We start from the raw sequence: 26,046 nt of genomic DNA, 5'->3' as shown, positions 1-26,046 counted from the left end.
ATCCATGTCCAGTCCAGTTGTCTTTAATTTCATCTTATATTCCACAGTTTTCCGGGTCTCGCTGTAGTTACTGCTGTACTCCGCCATGTTGAGCCGGTTTGTTTTTGCCACAGTCTGACTGAGAGGGGCGTGGCCTGGGGGGGAAGTGACAGATGTGCATTCCATCTATATTATATATACGTATATACGGAAAGTCTGAAGTTCTGTGTAAAAATAAATACTCCAGCCCCTGAAAGGTCTCCTGTGGTCCAGCCCCTCCCACTTCTGTGGAGAACGACCAAACAGAACAGACCTGAGGACCGTTAGTGTGAGGACGTTCATGGTCCATGGTGATGGTTCCTCATGTTTGAATGTCCTGGTGTCCATGGTGACGGTTCTTCATGTTCGAATGTCCTGGTGTCCATGGTGACAGTTCTTCATGTTTGAATGTCCTGGTGTCCCTGGTGACGGTTCTTCATGTTTGAATGTCCTGGTGGTTTTCAGCTGCAGGAGGAGGTGGACGGTCTGGCAGAGCGGGTGGAGGTGGCCAACACCACCCTGAAAGAAGACTGGAGCCGCTGGCAGAAGGCCATGAGGACCGACCTCAGATCAGCTCTGATTTCTACCACCGAGAAGAACGTGGACTACTACGAGAAGGTGAGCCTCGCGTATATTTACTGTCACTAGCGGCATTGTACCCGTGGTGCCACTGTACGATAGCATGATCAGTAGAACCTGTCTGCCACCACTATCCATTCGTAAACTCCCATTTAATCCTGCATTGTGCAGGTAAGAATTAGAACCAGCAGGTGAGGCATGAAGGGAAGAGCATGTATGTGTTTGGTCTGTCATGCATGATTACATTCATAGTGAACTGCAGCCTCCACACTGTAGCATGGTCTGCTCGCAGTAGAAATGTCATGAACGGCAGCAGAACCACTTCTGAAAATGGAGTACGGCGACAGGGATGAAGAAGTCAAAGTAGAGAGAGGCTAAAATCTTCCAGCATACCTCACAACATTTGAATAGGGACATAAAATTGTGCCTAGTTGACAGTCAGGGAATGTTTGTATTCATTTGGTGAGTTTGGCGGACATCGGGCCTGTGAAGGCTGAGGAAAAGTCGTACAAACGCCCTCCTGTGATGGAACATGGATCAGACGGACACAGAAGGTGTATTATACAGTAGGATTATCAAACCACACATCTGTCCCCATCTGTCTGTGGATCCTGTGGTTTATCTGTCATCACTGCGTCTGGTACGTTTTGTCTGTGACAGCATCTCACTGCTTCTTCTACAGCGTTTTACATTAGATTACTTTAGATTACTTTAGATTACATTAGATTACATTAGATTGGTCCGGTCCACTGCAGATCAGATCAGGCTGAATGTGGAACCTGAAAGAAAATGAGTTTGAGACCCCTGTTGTAAAGTTTCTTTTCATCAAACTTGCAGACTGTGCGCTGCCATTGTCGTGTTGACATCACATTGTAGTTTGCAGTGAGGTCGGGACACTTCCATCTGGCCCCACTTTGCATCTGGGACCTCCGGCTCGGACCGGCGTTTCAGTGCATTTGACGGAGTTGGATGTCGGAAACTTCCCAGGACCCTGGAATGCAGCATTAGAGCTGATGGAGCTGGAGCTGAGCCAGCAGAGGGCAGCAGAGTTTCAGCTTTACTTCAGCCAACAGAGAACCACTGCAGTCAGAGAAGCGGTGGAAGGGGCTGGTACGACTCCAGCTGAGGTTTTAATATGGGCTTCTATGGAAGGAAATCTGGCTCATCGGATTTTGAATTATAAAAGCCACTGAATTTCTAGCACTGAATTTTTTTTGCACTGAAATTAAGTATCAGAGTTTTTTGCACCTGAATTTTTTTAAATTCTAAATTTATGAACATAGTTGAATTCAGAGACAAAATTCAGATGCTTAATTTCAGTGCAAAAAATAATTCAGATACTTAATTTCAGTGCAAAAAAAAAAAGAGAGCGAGAGAGAGAGAGAGACAGAGAAAGAGAAAGAGAGAGTGTTTTAGATCTACTGTTGATCGGCGTTGTTGTCTTTCACCTGAACCTGAACTGGACTGGACTGATGGTGGAGGGTCTTCAGTCTCTTCCTTTAGGTTCACATCAGATATATATATATTTTTTTACCTTATATCAGCTGCTATTTCATATTTCAGGTCAGTGTGCGCTCCTTTAATATGTCCGTGTGGAACTTGAGCAGATTTGAAGTTCCGTATCGACCGACGTCTTTGGTTCCTTTTTCTTTTTCTCATCATCCTGCGTCGTTTGGGTTCAGCTGTGGATCAAACCGAACAGGTGTGAACTGAAACGGTTCGGTATTTGGACTGGTACAGACCTAATAAGAATATCCTTTTTTTTCTTTTTTTTTTAGGCCCGAGCCGAGTAAAGCCGGCGCAGGGCCTATTGAGTCTGCAGTGGGCGCATGGGGACGAAATCGCCAGTGACGCGGTCGCCTTTCGCCACTGTCGCCACTCTCACACATATTCACATTCACAGCACTGAGACCTCTCCGACGATGTATATGACATGTGCACAAATCGCATATTTACACCTGCTCAGAATGAATGGGAGTCAATGGGACACGCCCACTCGGGGTCAGTCACGTGGGTGTAAGTGCACGACACGTGACATCTGACCTCACATACATGTGGGGGACCTCGAGAACTTTCAAAAAAGGGCAAATACGTGGTTGCCATAGAAACGGCTATATTGTTCTTGCTCAGATTATTATTATTTTTATTTTTATTTTTTGTCTTATTTTTCTTTCTCCTGCGCTTTGAGCTCAATTTTGACCCTCTGAACATTTACGAAAACTCACCAAATTTTGCCTAAAATTCAGAAGTGCGAGAAATTGAATTTACATATAGGTTTCATAGATGTCGGTAAAGAAATGTTGCGGCAGCGCCCCCTTGAAAAGTGGAAATGCATCGCACCAATGGGAGTGCGTCCAACATAAAGTTTGTCGTAGAGCCACGAAAATCGGTAGACAGATTCATCATGAGGAGATAAACAAAAAATATTATTATGGACACGCCCCTAAACCAACCCTTAGTCGGCCATATTGGATTGAAATTTCCAAAATGCTGAGTCAGCGTTTTCACTGAAGTTGTATTTTAACTATCTCCTACTAAGCCGTTTGGCCGAATGAGCTCAAAATCGGTGTACAGTATCTAGAGAAGTGGGGCATCAAAAGTTAGCCGAATTTTTTGAATCGGCATCACCGTTTTTGTGTGACGAGGTTGCAAACTTTGCGAAGTTTTTTCAAAAATTTACCATCACAAAAATTGCTTCAGCTCAGACATACGAACACCGATTTGGCTGAAATTTGACTCAGACGTCCATCTCCCAGGCCTACACCCATTTATTAAAAGAAATTGAAATTTCGCACTATAGCGCCCCCTACAAATGTACATTTACAAAAATGACATCAGTTCGGACATACGAACATCGATTTGGCTCAAATTTGACTCAGACATCTGTCTCAAAGGCCTACACCTATTTATCAAAAGAAACTGAAATTTTGCACTACAGCGCCCCCTACAAAAATTTTTAATATTTTTTATTAAAATTGCTTCAGTTTGGACATACAAACACCAATTTGGCTCAAATTTGACTCAGACGTCTATATCCCAGGCCTACACCCATTTATCAGAAAAATTTTAAATTCGGCACCATAGCGCCCCCTACAATGTTACCTTTACGAAAATTACTTCACGTTAGACATGCGAACACCAATTTGGCTCAAATTTGAATCAGTTGTCAATCTCCCAGGCCTACACTCATTTATCAAAAGAAATTTCCACTTCGCTCAGTAGCGCCCCCTACAAATTTACCTTCACGAAAATTGCATCAGTTCAGACATACGAACACCGATTTGGCTCAAATTTGACTCAGTGGTACATCTCGCAGGTCTACACCCATTCAATGGAACAAATTTAATTTTTGCTCATAGCGCCCCCTACAGATTTATTTATACAAAATTTTGTTCAGTTCGGACATACGAACACTGATTTGTCTCAAATCAATTGTCAATGTCCCAGGCCTACACCCATTCATTAGAAGACACAAAAGTTGGGGCTACAGCGCCACCTGCTGAACGATGAGCATACTTCCACTGGACGTGCCCTTGGCGAGGGCCTTTAGATGCCGCTTGCGGCTTTAATTTTTTGTTTGGTTCTGTGTGTGTCCTCTGAGCCTTTATAAATAATGTCCACCCTGGTGTTATTCTTCACTCTGAATACACTTACACTATAAACAGTAAATACAAGCACAGAACAGCTGGATTTGAGACCCAGTGACAAGGGCATGTCAGGAAGGGTTGTCACAAAGAGTTTACAGAATAGTGTTAATTCCATTTGAGTCCTGTGTGTGTGTTTTTTTAAAGATGAACACTGTGATTTAGGTCGACACGTTTTATGTGATGAGATCTGGCTGATATTTCCTCCAGATAAACACAGATTCTGGTCCAAAAAGTTCACATCAGGAATGAGAATCAGATGATTTTCTTTGAGGCAGATGTGTGTGCATCAGTGGTGGGTGTTAAACTCTGGCATTGTCTTTAGAATGAGCTGAAGGACTGTGAAAACCTGTTCCAACTGAAAGAAGTGTAGACAGAAAGAACCATGAGATTATATGGACAGGTATAAGTTTATACATTTTACTTCATCTTTGTTTTTGCATCTTGTGACATTTGTATCTGCTTATTTTGGTCTGGTATAGGGATGCACCGATACCACTTTTTTCCAGACCGAGTACGAGTATGAGTACTTACATTTGAGTACTTGTCGATACCGAATACCGATCCTAGTCCTTAATAATCCCATTCCAGTTGTTAGTTCCTTTTGTAAATGTGCTTTATTGTCGTTGTCATTAGTCTGACTGGAACAAAGTGCTGCTACTGACATTTAATGTGTTGGAATGAGCGTTTGTCAATTAATCCACCAGGGGGCGCTGCTCTGAATTAACCATACTGGACAAATACCACGAAGAAGAGGAAAGTTTAATGAGAAGAAGAAGAAGAAAGTCAGTAATAACAAACCTGTAGACGACAGAGGTAACACTACTGTGATACTAATGTTGCAGCATTTTCTCTGGTAAGGTTTAAAAGTTTAGCTTCAGCAGGAAGAGAAAAGACAAATGAGTGAGAGGTTTGGTTTTCACTTCCACTGGTGGTGGTCTGCACCACTCTGTACCTCTCTCCGTTTGTGCAATCATCCTCCATCACCTGTTAAACAGGTATGTTTTTATAGGAGGTTAAAGTGAAAAAAATAATAGACAGATGATATAGATCAGGGCTGTCCAACTCTTTTTGGTTCAGTTCCATATTTAGCTCAATTTGATCTGCAGCGGGCCAGAACCAGTAAAATAATGACTTAATAACCTATAAATAATGACAAATCCAAGTTTTTAATTTTGTTTTAGTACAAAATAACCCCCATTAATTAATGAAAATATTTACATTTTACAAAAAAGATGTGAAAAACCTGAAAAAACTAAAATTTCATTTGAAAAATTCGTGCAATTTTAACAATATTCTGCCTGGACTTCTTATTTCTACATGTACATGTACACACAGTGTTCCATAAACATTTGGTAACAGGCAGAATATTGTGAAAATTTTGGAGTTTGGAACTAAAATTTGAACAATTTCTACTATATTCCATCTGTTATTATGAACACAACTCCAGATCACAGTGGATCCATAAATGCACCAAACATTCAGTAACAGGCAGAATATTGTTACAATTGTACTTAATTTTCAGGTTGTTCATATTTTATTGTCAGGGTTATTCGACTATTATTTGACTTTAGATCACACTGGGCTCAAACCAGTTCAACACCAGAGACTGTTCAGATCTTCAGTGTCATTTTTGTGCTCCATAAAATCATGTCGCAGGCCGGATCAGAACCTTTGGAGGGCTGGTTTTGGCCCACGGGACGCATGTTTGACACCTGTGATATAGATGAAGTTGTGCTGAAAAAAAAAAAAACAGATCCAAACATGGGTATAGTAAACATTTGTTTATATAGTATATAAAGGCAAAATCAAAAGGACTGAAAACAGACAAAATAAGCTCAGACCACTAAGGGTTAAAGGCCGATGCTTCCCAGACCAGTGTGCAGCGCTGTGACAGTCCAGTCCAGTGTCTGTAATGTGATAGTTCCTCAGACCTCTGTCCTGTCAGGTCCGAGTCTGTCAGGCCGATGACACTGTGACCTCTGCCAACATGGATTCAATGTGAATCTGTGACTCCAAAACTGAAACACAGATCCACTGAAGCTTCAGGATGGAGCGTGAACTCACTGCTGTGTGAATCCTCCGTCCTTTGGAAAACTAAAAAAAAAGCAGCTTTGGTGATGAGTCGACTATGGAAGTAAATCTGTCTCGTTAGATTTTGAATTATAAAAGCCATTGAATTTCTAACACTGAATTTTTTTGCACTGAAATTAAGTATCTGATTTTTTTTTTTATCTCTCAATTTCACCATGTTCATGAATTTAGAATAAAAAAAAATTCAGATGCAAAAAATTCAGATGCAAAAAATTCAGAAGCAAAAAATTCAGATGATAAAAATCGTGAACACGTGTCTGCGAGCACATGTGAAACTGTGTCTATAGAAGCAGCCACAGGGTTTGTGTTTTATACAGCCACTGAAAACTAAGTTAGAGACGACGCTTTAAACATTGATTGTGCCTGATTTGTGGATTTTAGTCAAAAAATTCAGATGCAAAAAATGCAGGCACAAAAATATCCGATCACACATCCAGGACACCAAGGATAAACAGTTAATTCTATCTCAAGTCGAAACGATAGCCAGCCAGTCGAGTTACGTTAGGTTGGTCTTTTGACGCTGAAAAAAATTCAGATACTTAATTTCAGTGCAAAAAAATTCAGTGTTATAAATTCAGAGGCTTTTATAATTCCAAATCTGATGGGACAGATTCAGTTCCATAGTGGAGCTGTGGTGCAGCACAGGCGTGTGCTGGTAACACACATACATCTGTGTTTGCAGGTGAACTTCAGTGGTTTTTTGTTGTTTTTTTTTTTTGTGTGTCCTTGTCATATTGGGCTTCTTCTCTCCTGCGGCTGCGTGGCTTTCCCTGCAGCACTCCCGACAAAAACACTCATCACCAGCACACTCGCCTCCAGCAAGCAAATGCAATCCAACAAATGGCTGGTGGTGTGTGTGCACGTGTGTGCACGTGTGTGCGAGCACATGTGAAACTGTGTGTGGAAGCAGCCACAGGGTCTGGGTTTCATACAGCCACTGAAAACTAACAGAGACGACGCTTTAAACATTGATTGTGCCCGATTCGTGAATTTTAGTCACAACAGAACAAAGAAACGAGGCTGTTTTCTGCATATTGATGAGTTAGAACACACATACATTCAGTTCTTACTTTGGAATATTTTAGAAATGAAACATTAAAGGAGCCCCGAGAGTGTTAAGTTTGAGAACTGGGAAGTAAAATATCAGACCTTTTAGGGATTAAAGCTGCGTAAAAGGCTGCTGTTTTTTTAATGAGCGACTGTACTGTTCATCAAGATGGACGGTTTTAAAGCAGCATGCAAACATTCAGAAGCAAAACATTCAGAAGCAAAACATTCAGAAGCAAAAAATTCAGATGCAAAAAATTCAGATGCAAAAAATTTAGATGCAAAAAAATTCAGATGCAAAAAATTCAGAAGCAAAAAATTTAGATGCAAAAAAACTCAGATGCAAAAAAGTTCAGAAGCAAAACATTCAGATGCTAATAATTCAGATGCAAAAAATTGTGTGCATGTGTGTGCGAGCACATGTGAAACTGTGTCTATAGAAGCAGCCACAGGGTTTGGGTTTTATACAGCCACTGAAAACTAAGTTAGAGACGACGCTTTAAACATTGGTTGTGCCCAATTCGTGGATTTTAGTCACAACAGAACAAAGAAACGAGGCTGTTTTCTGCATATTGATGAGTTAGAACACACATACATTCAGTTCTTACTTTGGAATATTTTAGAAATGAAACATTAAAGGAGCCCCGAGAGTGTTAAGTTTGAGGACTGGGAAGTAAAATATCAGACCTTTTAGGGATTAAAGCTGCGTAAAAGGCTGCTGTTTTTTTAATGAGCGACTGTACTGTTCATCAAGATGGACGGCTTTAAAGCAGTCGACCACACACAGCTCTGCGTTTCCCTCATTTGTCGCAGCAATAGTCACTATAGTTTATTCAGGAGGTGAAACAGTTTTATTTCCACGTTTCATTTGTTGTAAAAAAAATCTCATGTAGTGTGTGAACTTATATCAGTGATGAGACCAAAACAGCACAGAGTGTGTCTTTTATTGTCAAGATAAATGATAGAATCTGTAGCTCACAGGTGTCAAACATGCAGCCAAATCTGGCCAATATGTGATTGAACTTAAGAATTCAGCTATTTAAATTAAAATATTTCACTCTGTTCGTTCAACTAGTTTATTTTGATGATGTGAAATTTCAGAATAATGTTAGAGAATTAGTTCGACCTTGACTTCTTCAAGTCTGGTTTGTCCTTTAAAGCAGGGCTCTCAAACTCCTGTTCTTTCAGGTTCCACATTCAGTCTGATCTGATCTGCAGTGGACCGAAGCAGTCAAATAAGAACAGAAGAACCGATAAATAATGACAACTGACAATTTATGTTTTTGTTTTAGTGCAAAAGAAACCCATTATATTGTGAAAATACTTACTTTTATAAACTATCCAAACAAAAAAGATGTGAATAACCTGAAAAAACTGATATTTCTTCAGAAAAATCAGTGTCATTTTCTCAGTCTTCTTCCTCCACTTCTCATTAGTCCATGTGCATTCTGGATCAGATCTCCAAAGACACTAAACACTGAGGAACAGGAAGAAAAGAGTTCAAACTGGACTGAATTTAATACAGACATTTCAGGTTGGACACATTTGTTCAGGTTATTCACATTTTACTGTTACAGGAGAGTTTGGAAATGGAAATGTTTTCATAATTTAATGTTATTTTTTTGCACTAAAACAAAGACAAACGTTTGAAGTTGTCATTATTTATAGACATAATGTAATATTATTATTTTTTCCATCAAACCCAGTAGTAAATCTGCAGTCCTTCTTTTGTGTGGGTTCTTCTGCTGTTCTTATTTGACTGTAGATCAGATTGGTCTGGATGTGGAACCAACACTAAAATGAGTTCCACAGCCTGGACTGTGGAATTTATACACTTTGTAAATTCATCCCAGGGGTCAGATTGGAACCTTTGGTGGGGACGCATTTGGGCCCCGGGACGCATGTTTGACACCCCTGTTTAGACCAAGGTTCTAATAGTTTTGGATTTTTCATTCTAGTTTAGTTTTATGTAGTTTTGACTTTTTTTTCATTCAGTTCATTTTAATTCATTTTTAGAGCTGGTTTGCTAGTTTTTTTTTTCTAAATGCTTAGTTTTAGTTTAGTTTTAGTATTAATTTTAGTTCAGTTGTCTCTTTTCTCTTCTTCTCTGTGGTCGTATTCAAATAAATCCCAGACAGGACTCTGCTGCTTTAGTCTCCATGTTTCCAGGTAGAGTGGGGACCAGAAGACGACTGGAAACCACAAGTGAACACAAGTGACGGAGCAAAAAGTGTCGTACGGTGACAGCACAGAAAACTGAGAGAGCGAAATAAATGCTTTCGTATCAGTCCGACATTGACAAAGATGAAAACAAAGGGAATTTTATCCATAATTGTTATCCGTTTTAGTTAGTTTTGTAAACACACAATACAGTTTCAGTTAGTTTTTTTTTTTTTCTTTTTATTCTAGTTTTTATTTATTTCAGTTAAGGAAAATGTTTTTACAATTCTAGTTTTGGTCACTTCGTTAGTTTTCGTTAACAATAATAACCTTGGTTTAGAGTATGATGTGAAGAATTAGTCACCTGATGAGATCAATATGGATCGAAGTCTGCACCCGTCGAACACTGTGGGCTCGTACATAATGTAAACCTCCTTATAATACACAGACTAACACTGGAACAGTTACGGTTTTCATTCTATTCAGAACTCATCCAACCTCGCGGCCGTGCATTAAATGTGTTTTTCATTGACTTTGGTCGTCTTCGTATCGTTCAGGTGTGAATTATGTATTACCAACGCTGCTGTTGATTGCATGATTGAACCCAAACCTAAAGCCTTATTTTATTTGGATGGGATGTTGTTCTGTAGGGTCGGTGGATTCATTTTCATATTCATTGATGTGTGAGCTATACCCCCCCCCCCCACTCCATATTAATTACAGCCCCACGTACCTGCTGTTTTTTGGCACACTTCAGGGTCCTGTGAGAATTATTCCTTCTGGATAACACTTAGTATGTGCAACTGGATTCAGACTCGGTGCATATTAAGAGCTGCTGAGTTTTATTTACTGGGTTCTTTTGTTGTTTCTGTTGGGTTGGAGTCTATGGGGAGTGATGAATGAAGCCTGTGAATATAAACCATGTGCAGCTGTGGACTGTAGCGGCTCACAGGACGGAGTCTGCTGCAATAATCCTGCCATTAGGTCACGATTCAAGACCTGTTAGCTGTGTGGGGGGTGTAGTGTCAAACAATAAAAACACAATCAACATGAACAGTTTGGACTAAATGTCCATCTTTTTTCTTTTGCACAGATTTGTCAGTTTTGTTTTGTTTGTTTTTTTAACTTAGTTTTTATTTAGTTTTGCTCATACAAGTATACAAGACATTTTACATACATTAACATATGTAATCAAACATCCCCATATGGCATACATGACAAAAACAACAACAAAACATCTATATCTGCAGTAGATACTGATTACAATTCATCACAAATGAAACATGAATGACTATATACAGTATGTATATATGTATATATACGTATGTCATGATTGTCTGGATCAAATGTTGTAAAATTGGTCCAAAGACTCAATTTAAATCATGGATGAACTGAACAGATACCAGAGGCCAAGGTCATTGTAGAGTCTTATCTCAGGACTTTGATGGGGGTTTCTATAATTTGGGACAAATGTTCATTAGGACTCATTTATGACCTGATTACAGTTTCATGGCTAAAGGTCAAGACTGTTCTGAACTTAAAAACACATTTTTGACCATAACCGGGAGAACTGCATGACCACATTCCATTCATAGAGTTTTGGGATGAATATACCGGTAACAAAATGTCTAGAGTTTTAAAATCAACTGATCCTTAAACTATTAACCAACAACAGCCTATTCAGCTTTCAAGGTTCAAGGTGACTTTATTTATACCTGTGGGTACATTTGTTTTGCAGCTCTCGCTCACTACTGGTCGCTGCGTGCGTCCAACACAAATCCTTCTGAAAGAATTACAGTGAAGATAATGCGAGCACATCCATCACATACATAAGACATAAGACATTCTAAACACAGTACACGTGGTCACGTGATGGAACTTTTTCAATAGATTTGGTTGTGGGAGGGGGACAGGAAGAGAAGAAGAATGTTGTGAGGCAGACGGAGATGGGGGGGGGGGGGGGTAAATGCTTGTATGTGGTGAGTCCTTGAAAGTCTGTTTGTGTCTGAAAAATCAGAGACTCAGACTTCTGTCCTTTATCAGTTCATTCAGTCCTGAGTCTGGGCCTTGGAAGGATGTTTGGACTGTGAAGGACCAGGTTAGACCAGAGTGGACCAGGTTAGACCAGAGTGGACCAGGTTAGACCAGAGTGGACCAGGTTAGACCAGAGTGGACCAGGTTAGACCAGAGTGGACCAGGTTAGACCAGAGTGGCTCCAGCTGCTTTAGCGGCTCCAGGAGGAACAGAATTAAATGAGGAAAAATGATTGGATTTCTGCTTAATTTAGTTATAACTTAATTTTTGTTCGAACTGGGCCTCAGCATTAACTCCTCACTTCAGAGCAGGTCGATCCTGCACAGTTCGTCCTTTTTCTCTCAGTCCCGCGATTTGCCGGAGCTCATCCACGGTCTGTCCAGATGGAATCCGACTTTTGTGTGAGTCCGCAGCTCGTCCAGTCTGGTCTAACACACAATCGTCCGACTGCGCCACCATCTGCTGTAAAACCTTCACGTCCTCACTAACTGCTCCAAAGTGCTCCTTAATTTCCATTGACAGCAGAGGGGTCTCTGTGTGTGCTGCTGTCTGTCCAACTTTGCGATAAATCAGAACAACTCCAAGACCAATTAGAAGGAGTCCTATTATCAAAAATCCAAACAGGTGAATATCATATCCTCCACCCACAGAACCCACAGCCACACTACCTCCACTTGTTCCAAGCGTTGAGCACATACTGCAGAAGTTCCGTCAGGGCAGGCGGGCTCCTCCAGATGCCTTTGTTCCTGGGTGAAAAAATCTTGCCAATTGCGCTGAGTGTCCAGTTGATCAGTTCCATAATTTAGTTGTTCGGGAGTACAGCAAGCAGGGGATCCAAAGACAAAAACAGACGAGACGCAGAGGCAAAAGCAGAAGAAAAAAGAGGAAGGCAAGGACAGCTGAGAACCATGTCTGCTCTGGACAGAGGACAGGAAGAAAGGAAAGCTTTACAGACACAGTTATGTTTGAGCAATGTTTGAACTATATAGATGAGGCTGCCTTTTAGCTACATACTTAGCACAGAAACAACAGCATTTTTCAGTTTTAAAGTTATTTTCCAGTTGTTTGCTCCTTGCACTCCTCTCACTCTCTCTCTCTTTGCTAAACTGAGTTCACCATCATTGAAGAAGTCAATGAAAATAATTTAACCATAGACAGAAGAACCAGTTATAGGGAAATGAACACGCTTTTCCAGTCCAAACGCTAGTTTTTAGAGCATGTGCCCTTATTTTTTGTAGAACTGCTTGGTCGACTTAGAAACAAGCCAAAAAATCCAACACATTTCATGTGACAGGACAAAGGAAACCACTGGATCAAATGTGATTGGTTCAATCTGCCGGACCCACAGGTGTCCACTTCTGTGCCAAATGAAAACCCTCTGCAGACGCATCCTTTGATGACAGTATTTAATACAATTATAAAACAACATTGATAGTATTGTTGCAGTGTTGGACCACCAGGGGTGTAAGAAAATATCGGTATCACAGTATATCGCGATATTTCACTCGACGATAATGTATCGATATTAAAAAGTACTGTATCGATATTTTTAGGTATTTATTGAAATGCAGATATTGTGAAGGTTCATTTTTGTTTTTTTGTTTTTCAAACTCCTTTATTTTTATATTCACATGGGTATTTTGTTGTGTTGTTTGTTTACTACAAAAGTACTATTGTGATACTGCAGGTCAGACATGTTTTTTTTTATTGATAACACTGTTTTGTTAAATAATGGATAATTCAAGCATCTTAAAAGCACTTTTTACTGTCTGAAAGAGGCAAATGTTTAGGGTTTTTTTATTAGAAATGTACAAAAATAATTTTCTGATGTTGGATGATTCAGGGACTGAACACTATGGATTCTTTTCACAATAGAATACGAACATTTTAGCAGGATCTTAAACTGTAATGTCTGTAAAACTTTATTTATTTATTTATTTGTTTGTTTGTGTGGTTTTTTTGTACTGATGAAGCCACATGTCAAAACTTTATTATTCCAAATGCTGCACTATAAGTTTTTCCAGGATATAATCTTTTAAAAAAAGAAACAAAACAAAAAATATCACCTTGTTAACAGTATTGTGATATATCGTGATATATCGTATTGTGATCTTAGTATTGTGATTTGTGTCGTATCGCCAGATTCACAGATTCACAGCCCTATGGACCAGTGCTGGTAAACGTATGTAAGACGAACCCACAGTCTGATCCGTGTAGGCATTCTCTTTCACATGTGTGTGCTTCAGTAACCGACTGAACAGAAATGGATGGAGGAATTCACTGTCCATAAGCTTTGGCCTGAAGTTTATTACAGTGATTAGGTGCAACGTCAAATTAATTTAACCCCGGTGGCTCCTTTAGTGGAACTCATCAGTACAAATCAAAGGCAGTGGACTCTAAGTGCATCCGACATGTGGTTCTGCCGACTCCTCATAGAACATACATACACGTGCTTAGATACGTAGAAATCCAAAGGATGCCATGAGTCTTCGTCCCCTTCGGTCTGCTCTGATATTGGTATTCAGGTGCAGGTGTGGACCAGCCAAGGGGCCTGTGAAAGATTTATTGGAGTGGAGCGAATAGAGACGGCCTATAAGGATCTAATAAGACATCTGCACCTGGGAGGCTTTTATAGGAAACGACTGCAGAGGAGGAGTGGCAAATGGAAAGGGAGGGGGGAGATAAGGAGAATAAATGACCAGAGTTAAGGAGCTGTGGGGAACAAGGTCCACATGGGCTTTGAGATGAGGAACCAAAGAGCCCAGAACACAAAGAAATGTAGGAGAGAGGAGATACAGGACGATCTGAACAGAGACAGAACATACAGGACATGAAAGTGAACAATGAAAACAGATCATTTATTCAGAAGAATTACCAAAGTGAATCCAAATTATATTCAACCTGAAAAAACTTCTCATACACTTATTTTTAATTTGAATACATTGTTGTATTTTTCAAAAATTCAAGATCAAAACTTAAATTTTCACTTTCAAATTTTATTTTTTCATATACAAAACTCATGGTCCTAAATTGGCTCCATGGTGGAGGCCATGGTGACGGTTCCAGACTAATTCAGTGGAACAGTCCATCATGTGGTGAGGAGTCATTCCATGTGTGGACCACAGGTGTTTTCTGTCAGACTGCAGGTGAAGCTCATCTGCCCCTAAAATGACTCCCATTAAATGCTCAAATCTGTTCAGTTGTTTTCATTTCATTGACTCCAAATGTGTTGGAACACGTTCATCTCTCAGACCGGTTGGTTCAGAATCAGTTTGATCCCAGATCAGTGGACTGGATGTTGTTCACTTCTCCTCCATTCCCGTGTCTGTGTTTTCTCCTCCATCTCTGCTCAGTGCATTTGTCGTAGACGCTCAGCGTCCATGCACTTCAATGGGACTGAGTGGAACTGCTGGAAACTGACTCTAAACTGGACGGTAATTGGATAAATGACACCATGTTGTCCCGCCCCCAGACACTCGGCGTCTCTGGGGGTGAATGGAGCTGTGGGCGGAGCTCGGCCGGGCTGGACGCTGAGCTTCCACGTGCTGATTGGAGGATGGGTCCAAAGGCTGAATCCTGTTTGATTGACAGCTGTTTTCAGATCTGCTCCTTCACTGACACAGTTCAGTTTAATACCGTCACACATTCTGCTGTGAAATCACAGAAACCAGATGAACTGTTCATTTCTTGCTCTGTAAATAAAACACACTCATTGGACTTCCTTGTTTCAATTTAACATAATTTCAACAGTTTCTTCTTTCAGTTCCATAATTTAATCATTTCTTGTTTGAATTTAATATGGTTTTGTAGATCGTTAAATCAGTCATACTGTCGGCTAGGTCAGAGTGAACTAGTTCTCAATTCCCTGGAAAAGACGCCTGCTTGGTACGATAAGGTCATTGAGCATTTTCGTAAAAAGGAACGGAGGGACAAATTTATGTTTAAATAACTTGACAGTTTTTTTTAATTTAATCCGACAATGAGCTTCCCCTGTCTGAAAGACGAGCAGCCGACACTGCTGTGGAGGTGACAGACCTCAGTGGTTCGCTCTTATCTCTGTAAATGCATGTGTCCTCATACTTCTCCTGTGCTCTAATGGATCAGATTAGTGCATTGGCTGTTTAGAAGTACATGAGCTGGATCAGGTTTCAGATGTGCTGGGATCAGATTGCTGTACGTGGGCGTAGCAGAATGAGGATGCACCGATATTTGCAATTCTATTAGCACATTTACATACGTTTTTCTATGGCAGTTGTTCCTCCTGCACAGTCTGCAGCAAGGTTCTAATAGTTTTGGATTTTTACCTCCGCCAAGGAAGTTATGTTTTAGCCGGCATTGGTCTGTCTGTCTGTGTGCAAGATAACTCAAAAAGTTAAGGACGGATTTGGATGAAAATGTCAGTAAATATTGATACTGACACAAGGAACAAATGATTTAATTTTGGTGGTGATGGGGGGGGGGCTGATCTGCCTTGGTGGAGGTCTGCGCTCTCCAAGTGTTTTTCTAGTTTTTATTAGTTTTCATTTTTTCCTAAATGCTTAGTTTTAGTTTAGTTTTAGTATTAATTTTAGTTCAGTGGTCTCTTTTCTCTTCTTCTCTGTCGTCGTATTCAAATCAATCCTAGACAGGACTCTGCTGCTTTAGTCTCCAAGTTTCCAGGTAGAGTGGGGACCAGACGACGACTGGAAACCACAAGTGAACACAAGTGATATTTACTGTGTTGCACATTCCCAGTAGGTGGCAGTAACGCACCTTACCGGTTGGATGCAACCCAATAAAAAAACAAAAATAATGGAAGACGTGGAGATCTGTTTAATGTAAGCGTAGAAACATGTTCTGCAGATATAAATAACCCATTCAGAGGTGTGGACCGCTCAGCAGCTCTTCTGTCCATGTGATTAAATAGGAACAAAACCATAATTCTGACTGTTCTATTCCACTTGTGCTCAGAGCCTCCTAAATCCTGCACAGCAGAGCTTTCATTCATCTGCATCTGCACTGCACTGAGCGTCTTAGTCATAAAACAACTAAAATTAACCAGGAGGAAGAGAGCCGGTGCAGTGTCAGATAGGGCTGGTAGAAAATATCGGTTCTGCAGTATATCGTGATATTTCATTTCACAATACTGTATCGATATTAAAAAGTACTGTGTCAGTATTTTTAGGTATTTACTCAAATGTAGATATTGTAGAGGTTCTTTTTTTTCTTTTTTCTTTATATTTTCTTTATTCTTATTCAATAATGTTCGTTCCTTTGTTGGGATTGAACTCAGATACTGTTCTGATGTTAGTTGTGAACTAATAGAATCTGAACATTTGAACAGGATCTGAAACTGGAATGTCTGTAAAACAGAATTTCAGTCTGAACACAGTTTGAACATTTGGTGACAGAACATTAGATCCTGTTGGGATCAAATAAAAATGTGGTTAGTATTTGTGCAGATTTATGGTGTAATTCAATTCTTCCAGGAAATAATCATTTTAAAAAAAAACTAACAAAAAATTGCCTTTTTAACAGTATCATGATATATATATATATATATATATATATATATATATATATATATATATATATATAAGCAGATGTTTACATAGACGTTAATGTCAGTATTGATTCTGTGTTGCATGGCTGCAGCAGTCAAATAATCAAGTGACAACTCAAAATTGTTCTTTGGTATCACTAAATGAATCTGAATCAATCATTTAACACTGAATCGAATCTCAGTTAATCGATTCAGAACCTTATGAATCAAAATCAAATCAGTTAAGGAAACTGGCCCTGATACCCGGCCTTCCTAGTCAGACGTTTGTGGATCATTGGTTTGTGCTTGAATCCGTCCTCATGCTCCAGGACTCTGTTCCCGCCTGTTCAGTACCAGCTGTGGATGCAGCAGGTTCAGATGCACCCATGCTCCGTTCAGATGTGGCTTCCTGATAAAGTGTTGTGCTTCGCCACAGATAGTAAATGCGGAGCTTTGTCACCGTTGCCATGGTTACCACATAGCAACTGAGTCTGATGGAGGATGAGGCAGATAACAAAAAAAAAATATGCAAGGTTGATGCTTATTTTTTTTAGGACTAGGAAACTGTGAACAACCTGGAATTTTACTGTCTGTGAAATGTGTCCATGGACTGGACTGGACTGGACTGGACTGGACTGGACTACACTAGACTAGACTAGACTAGACTGGACTGGACTAGACTGGACTAGACTGGACTAGACTGGACTAGACTGGACTAGACTAGACTAGACTGGACTGGACTGGACTAGACTGGACTAGACTAGACTAGACTAGACTAGACTAGACTAGACTGGACTGGACTGGACTGGACTGGACTGTCTTCTCTCTGTAGCACTTTGAGATTCTGCTGAATGAAAAGTGCTTTATAAATGCAGTTTATTATTATTTATTATTACCAGATTTGATGCAGAAAAGCAGACGTGTGCATATGGAACAGCACCACCCCCCAGTGTTTTGTGCTCTGTTATTGTTGTTATGGTACTGTGAAAGTGTTTTAAAAAAGCTAAAATAAAAAGTAAAAACAAAAAAAAATTATACAATAAACAGTTTGTGTTCAGCCCTGTTTGTCAAACATGGCGATTTCAACATGACTAATTATTTAATTGTGTTCACTGTGTGTTTCAAGGTTCTAAAAGTTTTGGATTTTTCAGTATAGTTTAGTTTTATTTAGCTTTGACTAGGGATGTAACAATTACCGGTATAATGTTAAACTGCGGTAAAATCACGTACAGTTAGTATTACCATTTAAATTCTAATTCTCATGATAACCGTGTTTGATTACCGCACTTTAGGGGAAAAACCCCTATGTAAAGATCTGCTTTTATGTCAAATATTCAAGTATAGTTTTAATTTATTACAATTTTAATTTTCTATACCTAATATTTGGAACCAATATTCACTTTTAAAGTCTGTGAAAAGGTTCGTTAAGCATCTGTGTGTTATTTATGCAATAAATTATATACATTTTTCAAATTGGATTTTATATTTTTTTGTGTTTTTTGTCCTTTTGTGTTTTTATAGTAGGTTAAAGGGAAAAAATAATAGACAGATGATACAGATGAAGTTGTGCTGAAAAAACAGATCCAAACATGGGTATAGTAAACATTTGTTTATATAGTATATAAAGGCAAACTCAAAAGGACTGAAAAACAGACAAAATAGGCTCAGACCACTAAGGGTTAATATTGGAATGTTTCTGACACAGAAGGGACACTGGGACTACTATTTTATTTGGTTTTTTTGTTTGTTTGTTTTTCACAATACAACTTGGTTAAATTATTTCAGTGTGTGTATTAGTACTTTTTGAACATTTTGAGCACAATTTCAATAATACTGCGATAATAATGATAACCTTGATAATTTTGGTCACAATAACCGTGATATGAAATTTTCATATTGTTACATCCCTAGTTTTGACTTTTTTTTCTCTAATTCAGTTCGTTTTAATTTGTTTTTAGAGCAGGTTTTTCTAGTTTTTATTAGTTTTCTTTTTTTTTTTTTTTTCGAAATGCTTAGTTTTAGTTTAGATTTAGTTTTGTGGTCTCTTTTCTCTTCTTCTCTGTGCTCCTATTCAAATCAATCCCAGACAGGACTCTGCTGCTTTAGTCTCCATGTTTCCAGGTAGAGTGGGGACCAGAAGACGACTGGAAACCACAAGTGAACACAAGTGACGGAGCAAAAAGTGTCGTATGGTGACAGCACAGAAAACTGATACAGCGAAATAAATCGATTTCGTATCAATCCGACATTGACAAAGACGAAAACGAAGGGAATTTTATCCATAATTTTTATCCATTTTAGTTAGTTTTGTAAACACACAATACAGTTTCGGTTAATTATGGGTTTTTTTTAATTATATTTTTTATTTATTTCAGTTAACGAAAATGTTTTTATGATTCTAGTTTTCGTCATTTCCTTAGTTTTCGTTAAAAATAATAACCTCAGTGTGTTCCCATTCAGTCTACGTCCATGTATTCATCCTCTGTTCAGTTTGACACAATCTAATCAAACTGAAGCCACATCATAAATATGAATGCAGCTGGAACTCCTGTGTGTGTGTGTGTGTGTGTGTGTGTGTGTGTGTGTGTGTGTGTGTGTGTAACGTCCTCACTGTTTTAAAGCATATTTTCAGTTTATTCTGAAATGCATGTTTGATGTGACAAACCCCTGAAACTCCTCTTGTGCTTCAGTCCAGTCAGCTGAAGCAGCACAAACACACGGATGTGCAGACGGTGGAGGCTCTTCACAGGCCGATAAAGACTTCTGGTTCTGAAGTTCGTCTGTTTCCACCAATTATCTGGACTCGTTAACTGAGCTGGAGAACAGAAATGTCCCCGACATCAGCTCATACTTTAGTCCAGTTCTGTCAAAGTCCTGTTAGTTCAGCTTCCACATTCAGCCCAGAATGATCTGAAGTGGATCAGAACCAGGACGATGAGAACAGAGGAGGAAGTCCCGTTACATTATTAAAGTGTTTACGTCTACAACAGTTCCTTAAAAATCTGAATAACATGAATAATCTGAAATGTCTTAAGAACAATAAGTGCGATTTTAACCATATTATACCTTCGTTTATCATCTACACATGTACATTAAACTGACATTACAGCTACACTAAACTAAACATTTAATAACAGACAGAATGTTGTTAAAATGACACTGACCTCTCTTAAACATTTCAGGTTGTTCACATTTTTGTAGAAGGATAGTCTGTAAACAAACATTTTCATGTAATTTTACCTTTTTTTTTTTACACTAAAACAAAGACAGTATTGGCAGTTTTCATTATTTCTAGGTTGATATGACAGTATTTTACTGTTCTGACCCACTTTAGACTGAATTGTTCTGTATGTGGAATCAAGGGATGTAGCAATTACCGGTGTAACGATAAACCGCGGTAAAATTCCCAACGGTTAGTATTACCGGTTATTATTTTAGGGGTAGGGTCTTTCTTAGTTATTTTTTTGGATTATTTTGTTCATTTTGTTGATTATTTGGGGTTTTTTTTAACTCATTTTTTGATTATTTTCTTCATTTTGTTGATTATTTTGGTCTTAGTTGTTTTTTGGATTATTTTTTTCATTTTGTTGATCTTTTGGGGTTTTTTTTAAACTAATTTTTTGGTTATTTTCTTGATTATATTGGTCTTTCTTATTTTTTGGATTATTGTCTTCATTTTGATAATTATTTTCCAAGTTTATTTGAATATTTTGTTCATTTTGTTGATTGTTTTGGGGTTTTTTAAACTCATTTTGGGTTATTTTCTTTGTTTTGTTGATTATTTGTTTGTTTTTTTTAAACTCATTTTTTGATTATTTTCTCCATTTTGTTGATTATTTCGGTCTTAGTTATTTTTTTTGATTATTTTGCTCATTTTGTTGATTATTTGTTTTTTTTTTAACAAATTTTTTGATTATTTTGTTCATTTTGTTCATTATTTTGGTCTTTAGTTATTTTTTGGATTATTTTGTTCATTTTTTTTATCTTTTGGGGTTTTTTTTAACTAATTTTTTGATTATGTTCTTGATTATATTGGTCTTTCTTACTTATTTTTTGGATTATTTTCTTCATTTTGATAATTATTTTTCAAGTTTTTTTGATTATTTTGTTCATTTTGTTGATTGTTTTGGGGTTTTTAAACTCTTTTTTTTTTATTATTATTTTGTTCATTTTGTAGATTATTTTGGTCTTTTTTACTCTTAGGTCTTTTTAACTTTTTTTTTTTTTTTTGGGTAAACCAAAACCAAACGAACCAATGCACTGAAATCTATCCCATAATATCAAACTGTATTCTGACATTAGTCCTTATTGTTTTGGATCCCAGAGCCCTTTTAGAACACAAACCCCTGGATTCAACGGGTCCACAGACTGGGGTCCATTTGTGTCTGACTTTAATTATGATCTGAGGATAATGATGTACTTAATAAAAAAAAAAATCAAATCAAATCCTATCATTGATAATGACTAAAACCAGAGTTAGCCGAGTTTCCTTGAAGTATTTGACATTACTGGTGTAGGACTGGATGTATGGTGTGTGTGTGTGTGTGTGTGTGTGTGTGTGTGTGTGTGTGTGTGTGTGTGTGTGGTGTGTGTGTGGTGTGTGGGGGTGGGGGGGTGGGGGTACTGTTGCCTGTTTATTTGGCTTCTACTATTAAATGTTCTTAACCAATCAGATTCCTTCCCTGGCTCACTGGAGCGCTGTGGCTCCGTCTGTGCTGCTCAGAAATATTGGCTGTAAAATGTTGAGGTGACGGTCCGCTCCTCTGACTGATGGCCTCCAAACAAACTGATATTACCTTGGACAAACCCACTGCACTTTATGGATGTGAGCGGTTCAGAGCGGTTCGGCCGTCGGCTTCTGAGCGTCGGCGCTGTCACTGAGCGTGTGTCATTTCCACTGTGGTGCTTCCTGCCTCTGCTCTCCATCTGAAGAAGTGCTTTTCTGGTATAAAAGTGGGATTTACTTTGTCCAGATCGGTGCAACACATGCAAACAGACACAGTGGCAGTGGGCGGGGCTGTGGGCGGGGCTGTGGGCGGGGCTGTGGGAGCAGTGATGGACGTCCACTGAGCCTGTTTTACATCCACACCAAGGTTCTAATAGTTTTGGATTTTTCATTCTAGTTGAGTTTTATTTAGTTTTGACTTTTTTTTCTCTAATTCAGTTTGTTTTAATTATTTTTAGAGCAGGTTTGATAGTTTTTATTAGTTTTCTTTTTTTTTTCTAAATGCTTAATTTTCGTTACCTCCTCCAGGAGGTATTGTGATCACTTTGCTTTGTTTGTTTGTTTGTTTGTTTGTTTGTTCAACTTTAGGGGAAACTCTTCCACCCATCTTTCCCAAATCTTCCCCACCTATAGGCCTAGGCCCTGGGACCAACCCAGTACATTTTGGGCCAAAGTTCAAGGTCACAGCAAGGTCACAACATCTACAATTTTCCTATCTCTCATCATTGAGTAATTTTCCAAAATTCATCAAAAAAATTCAAACCAACTCTGATTAGCCTCCAATTTGATCCACCTGTAGCTTAGAACAATCTCTTGTATCTGGAACTAAATTGTCCACATCCACTGTGGAATGTGGACTCTGTGGACATTTACATTTAATATTGAAAATCCCATTTACCACACATTTAAAATTAGAACTCAACAAATATTGATTGGAATTTTATATAATTTGACAGACACATGACTGGTACCAAGCTGCAACTTTGTACCAAATATCATTCTGCTCCATTTCTCTTCCATTACGCTCTGTTGACTTTTATTTTTTTATGCACCATTTTCAAGAAATCGTAAAAAATGCAATTCGTGAAATATCATTATGAAGTTTGTTTTGCACATCCATAGTTTAAACAGAAATATTCGATCCACACATGCACAGCGTTCGGGGTGCTTGGCGGAGGTTTGCGTTCTCTAAACACTTGTTTCCACTGTGGTGCTTCCTGCCTCTGCTCTCCATCTGAAGAAGTGCTTTTCTGGTATAAAAGTGGGATTTACTTTGTCCAGTTCTGTGCAACACATGCAAACAGACACAGTGGCAGTGGGCGGGGCTGTGGGCGGGGCTGTGGAAACAGAGATGGGTGTCCACTGAGCCTGTTTACATCCACACCAAGGTTCTAATAGTTTTGGATTTTTCATTCTAGTTAAGTTTTATTTAGTTTTGACTTTTTTTTTCTCTAATTCAGTTAGTTTTAATTCGTTTTTAGAGCAGGTTTGATAGTTTTTATTAGTTTTCATTTTTTTTAAATGCTTAGTTTTAGTTTAGTTTTAGTTTAGTCGTCTCTTTTCTCTTCTTCTCTGTCGTCGTATTCAAATAAATCCCAGACAGGACTCTGCTGCTTTCTCCCAATGATGATAATATTGATATTGATGATGATGATTTTGATGCTGATATTGATGATGATGTTGATGATATTGTTGTTGATATTGATGATGATGCTAATGCTACCCATGCTAACGGCGCTAACCCGTGGCTGTCCTGCAGTGCCTGGCTGTGTGGGAGTCCTTCCTGTTGTCTCTACGAGTGGAACCCAGTGGACAGGAGAATGGAGACGGAGCTTCATAGAGGAGCTGTCCATCACCTCCTCCTCCACCTCCTCCTCCTCCTCCTCCCCCAGCAGAAGTCCAAACCTGATGTGTGTCCACCCCACCCCACCCCCCCTTCTGTCCTCCCATTCTCTGCATTCCAGTGATGACTGTAGGTCATTCAAACACACACACTGTGATCCAAATACCGTACGTTCGTGTTTACACCATCGTGGCCAAATGAAACGCTGTTCCTTTTGTAATCAGACGCAGTTACTTCTCAAACATTTCAGTGCAGAATATCTGTGTCCCAGCGTACGCACCAGACCAAAGCAGAACCCAAACTACTGCACGTGTCATCCTTTTACCGCCTCCAGAACTGGACCACGTTAGAGTAGAAACGAACCAAAACCTGCCAAAACCTCCTGCCGTGCCTCGTGGTCCAGTGAATACACGTCCGTCAGTCGTTGGATAATTTCACCTGTAAAAGCCACAGCGTGCTCTGCAGCTTTAAGACGACTTTGAGGCCACATTTTTAAGGCCCTGATTTGCTCCTTCATAATTTTATCCACATTAAAGTTCAGTTTTGTTGAGACGCACGTGTGCTGGAGCCTGTGCGGTAAATGTGACGCTAACGCCAGCCGCTTCACCCGTTTTACTCCACGCTGCACTACATCCACTGTCAGTCATCTGAGTCGAATATCTGCACTTCTTTGTATGTTTATTACCACATAAGTCACAGGTGTCAAACATGCGGCCCAGGGGCCAAATCCAGCCCACCAAAGGATCCAGTCCGACCCCTGGGATGAATTTGTGAAATACAGGGTGTCCCATGAGTCTTCATACATAGGAGACATAATACATGTGGTTCTAACATGTATTTCTTTATATTTCTTCTTTATAGTTCTTCAGCAGTGGAGGACACGCATTGAAATGTGTTCCTGACAAAATGGCAGTCATATAGAGCATATTATAGAAATAAAAATGGTTTATGTCAAGAAATGTTTATTTTTCCTATGTATGGAGACTTATGGGACACCCTGTATAAATACTACACTAAGATATTACTGGATTACAGAAGCAGTGAACCAGTGTTTTTGATGACTTGGGATGGAATACGAATTATTTTCCAGTGACTGTATCTGTGGAAGAACACTTTCATATGCCTGGAAAACATCAGCAAACCAGCACTTTGGTCATTTATTTCACAATTAATCTGATTAAAATACGTAACATTCGGCACATTTAACCTCCTCAGACCCAGTTATGGGTTTCCTGTGGACAAGAGTTCCACAACCTTATACAAAAAAAAAAAAAAAAGAAAAGAAAACTGTCCACCATAAAGGACATTTCATAAAAATTTAAAAAAAAAAAAAACTGCGTCTGAAAAAACTGTTGCATCATAATGTTTCTAATATAGGCACTGATTTAATAAAAAACAAAAAAAGCTGGTACTTCGCTGACATTTCCTGGATCTGAGGAGGATAAAAATCTGAATAACATGAACAACTGGAAATGTCTTATGAAAAACAAGTGCAATTTTAACAATATTCTGCCTCAGATTATCAGTTTATCCTTTACACATTTGCATTAAAACTTACATTACAATTACAAATGCACAAAACATGTAACAACAGGCAGAAAACTGGTAAAATTGCATGTACTTCTCTTAAGGCATTTCAGATTATTCATGTTTTTTGTAAAATAGTTTGTTAATATAAACATTTTGATGTTATTTTACCTTTTTTTTACACTAAAACAAAGATCAAATGAGCAGTTTTCATTATTTATAGGTTATTATGATCATATTTGACTGGTCCCGCCCACTGCAGATGGAACTGGTCTGAATGTGGAACCTGAACTAAAAGGATTGTTCACATCTTCAGTGTAATTTTTGCATTTCATAAATTCATCCCAGGGGCCGGACTGGACCCTTTGGTGGGCCAGATTTGGCCCCCGGGCCGCATGTTTGACACCTGTGTTCTACTGTATTATCAGATTCAGATTTATTAATTGTTATTCAATAAAAACATCCCAGATGCTGTTAGAGAACGAAACAGCAAAATGCACAGCATGAAATAAAAACACAGAAAAAAAAGATCCTAAAAACACCAATTAAAAATAACCCATTTATATGATAAAATATTAAAAACTGCACTAAAAATAAATAAACAAATAGTAAATAAAGATAAAAAAATGAGATATTGCACGGTGGAGGGGTCCCTGTTGCACCCATCATTAATGTTGGTCAGTTAGCTTTAGCTTTAGCATGTTTCACTCCTCTGTCTTCTGCTGCTCCACCCTCTTTTCCACATATTTACCGTTTATGTTTCCAAAAAAACCCCAAAAAGCCAAAGTCAATGTTTTTTTTCACCAACCAGTGGGCGTCACCATGGAGCCTTCATCTACTTTTTAATTTCCAC

At 38.9% G+C, this 26,046-nt stretch overlaps 1 protein-coding gene across 1 annotated transcript in view; it reads left to right on the top strand.

The window, feature by feature from the left end:
• The window catches only part of snx7 (sorting nexin 7), a 55,142-nt gene extending 30,670 nt beyond the window's left edge, over positions 1–24,472 (top strand). Inside the window, exons 8-9 of the mRNA XM_030123291.1 lie at positions 484–636; positions 23,583–24,472. Coding sequence (XP_029979151.1) covers positions 484–636; positions 23,583–23,663 — 234 coding nt within the window. The 3' untranslated portion in view covers positions 23,664–24,472. The remainder of the gene's footprint in view (positions 1–483; positions 637–23,582) is intronic.
• The last annotated feature ends 1,574 nt before the right edge of the window (positions 24,473–26,046 follow it).

This window comes from Sphaeramia orbicularis, chromosome 20 (assembly GCF_902148855.1).
Source record: "Sphaeramia orbicularis chromosome 20, fSphaOr1.1, whole genome shotgun sequence".
In the NCBI taxonomy this organism is placed as follows: Eukaryota; Metazoa; Chordata; class Actinopteri; order Kurtiformes; family Apogonidae; genus Sphaeramia; species Sphaeramia orbicularis.
This window is presented reverse-complemented; position numbering and strand designations above follow the sequence as displayed.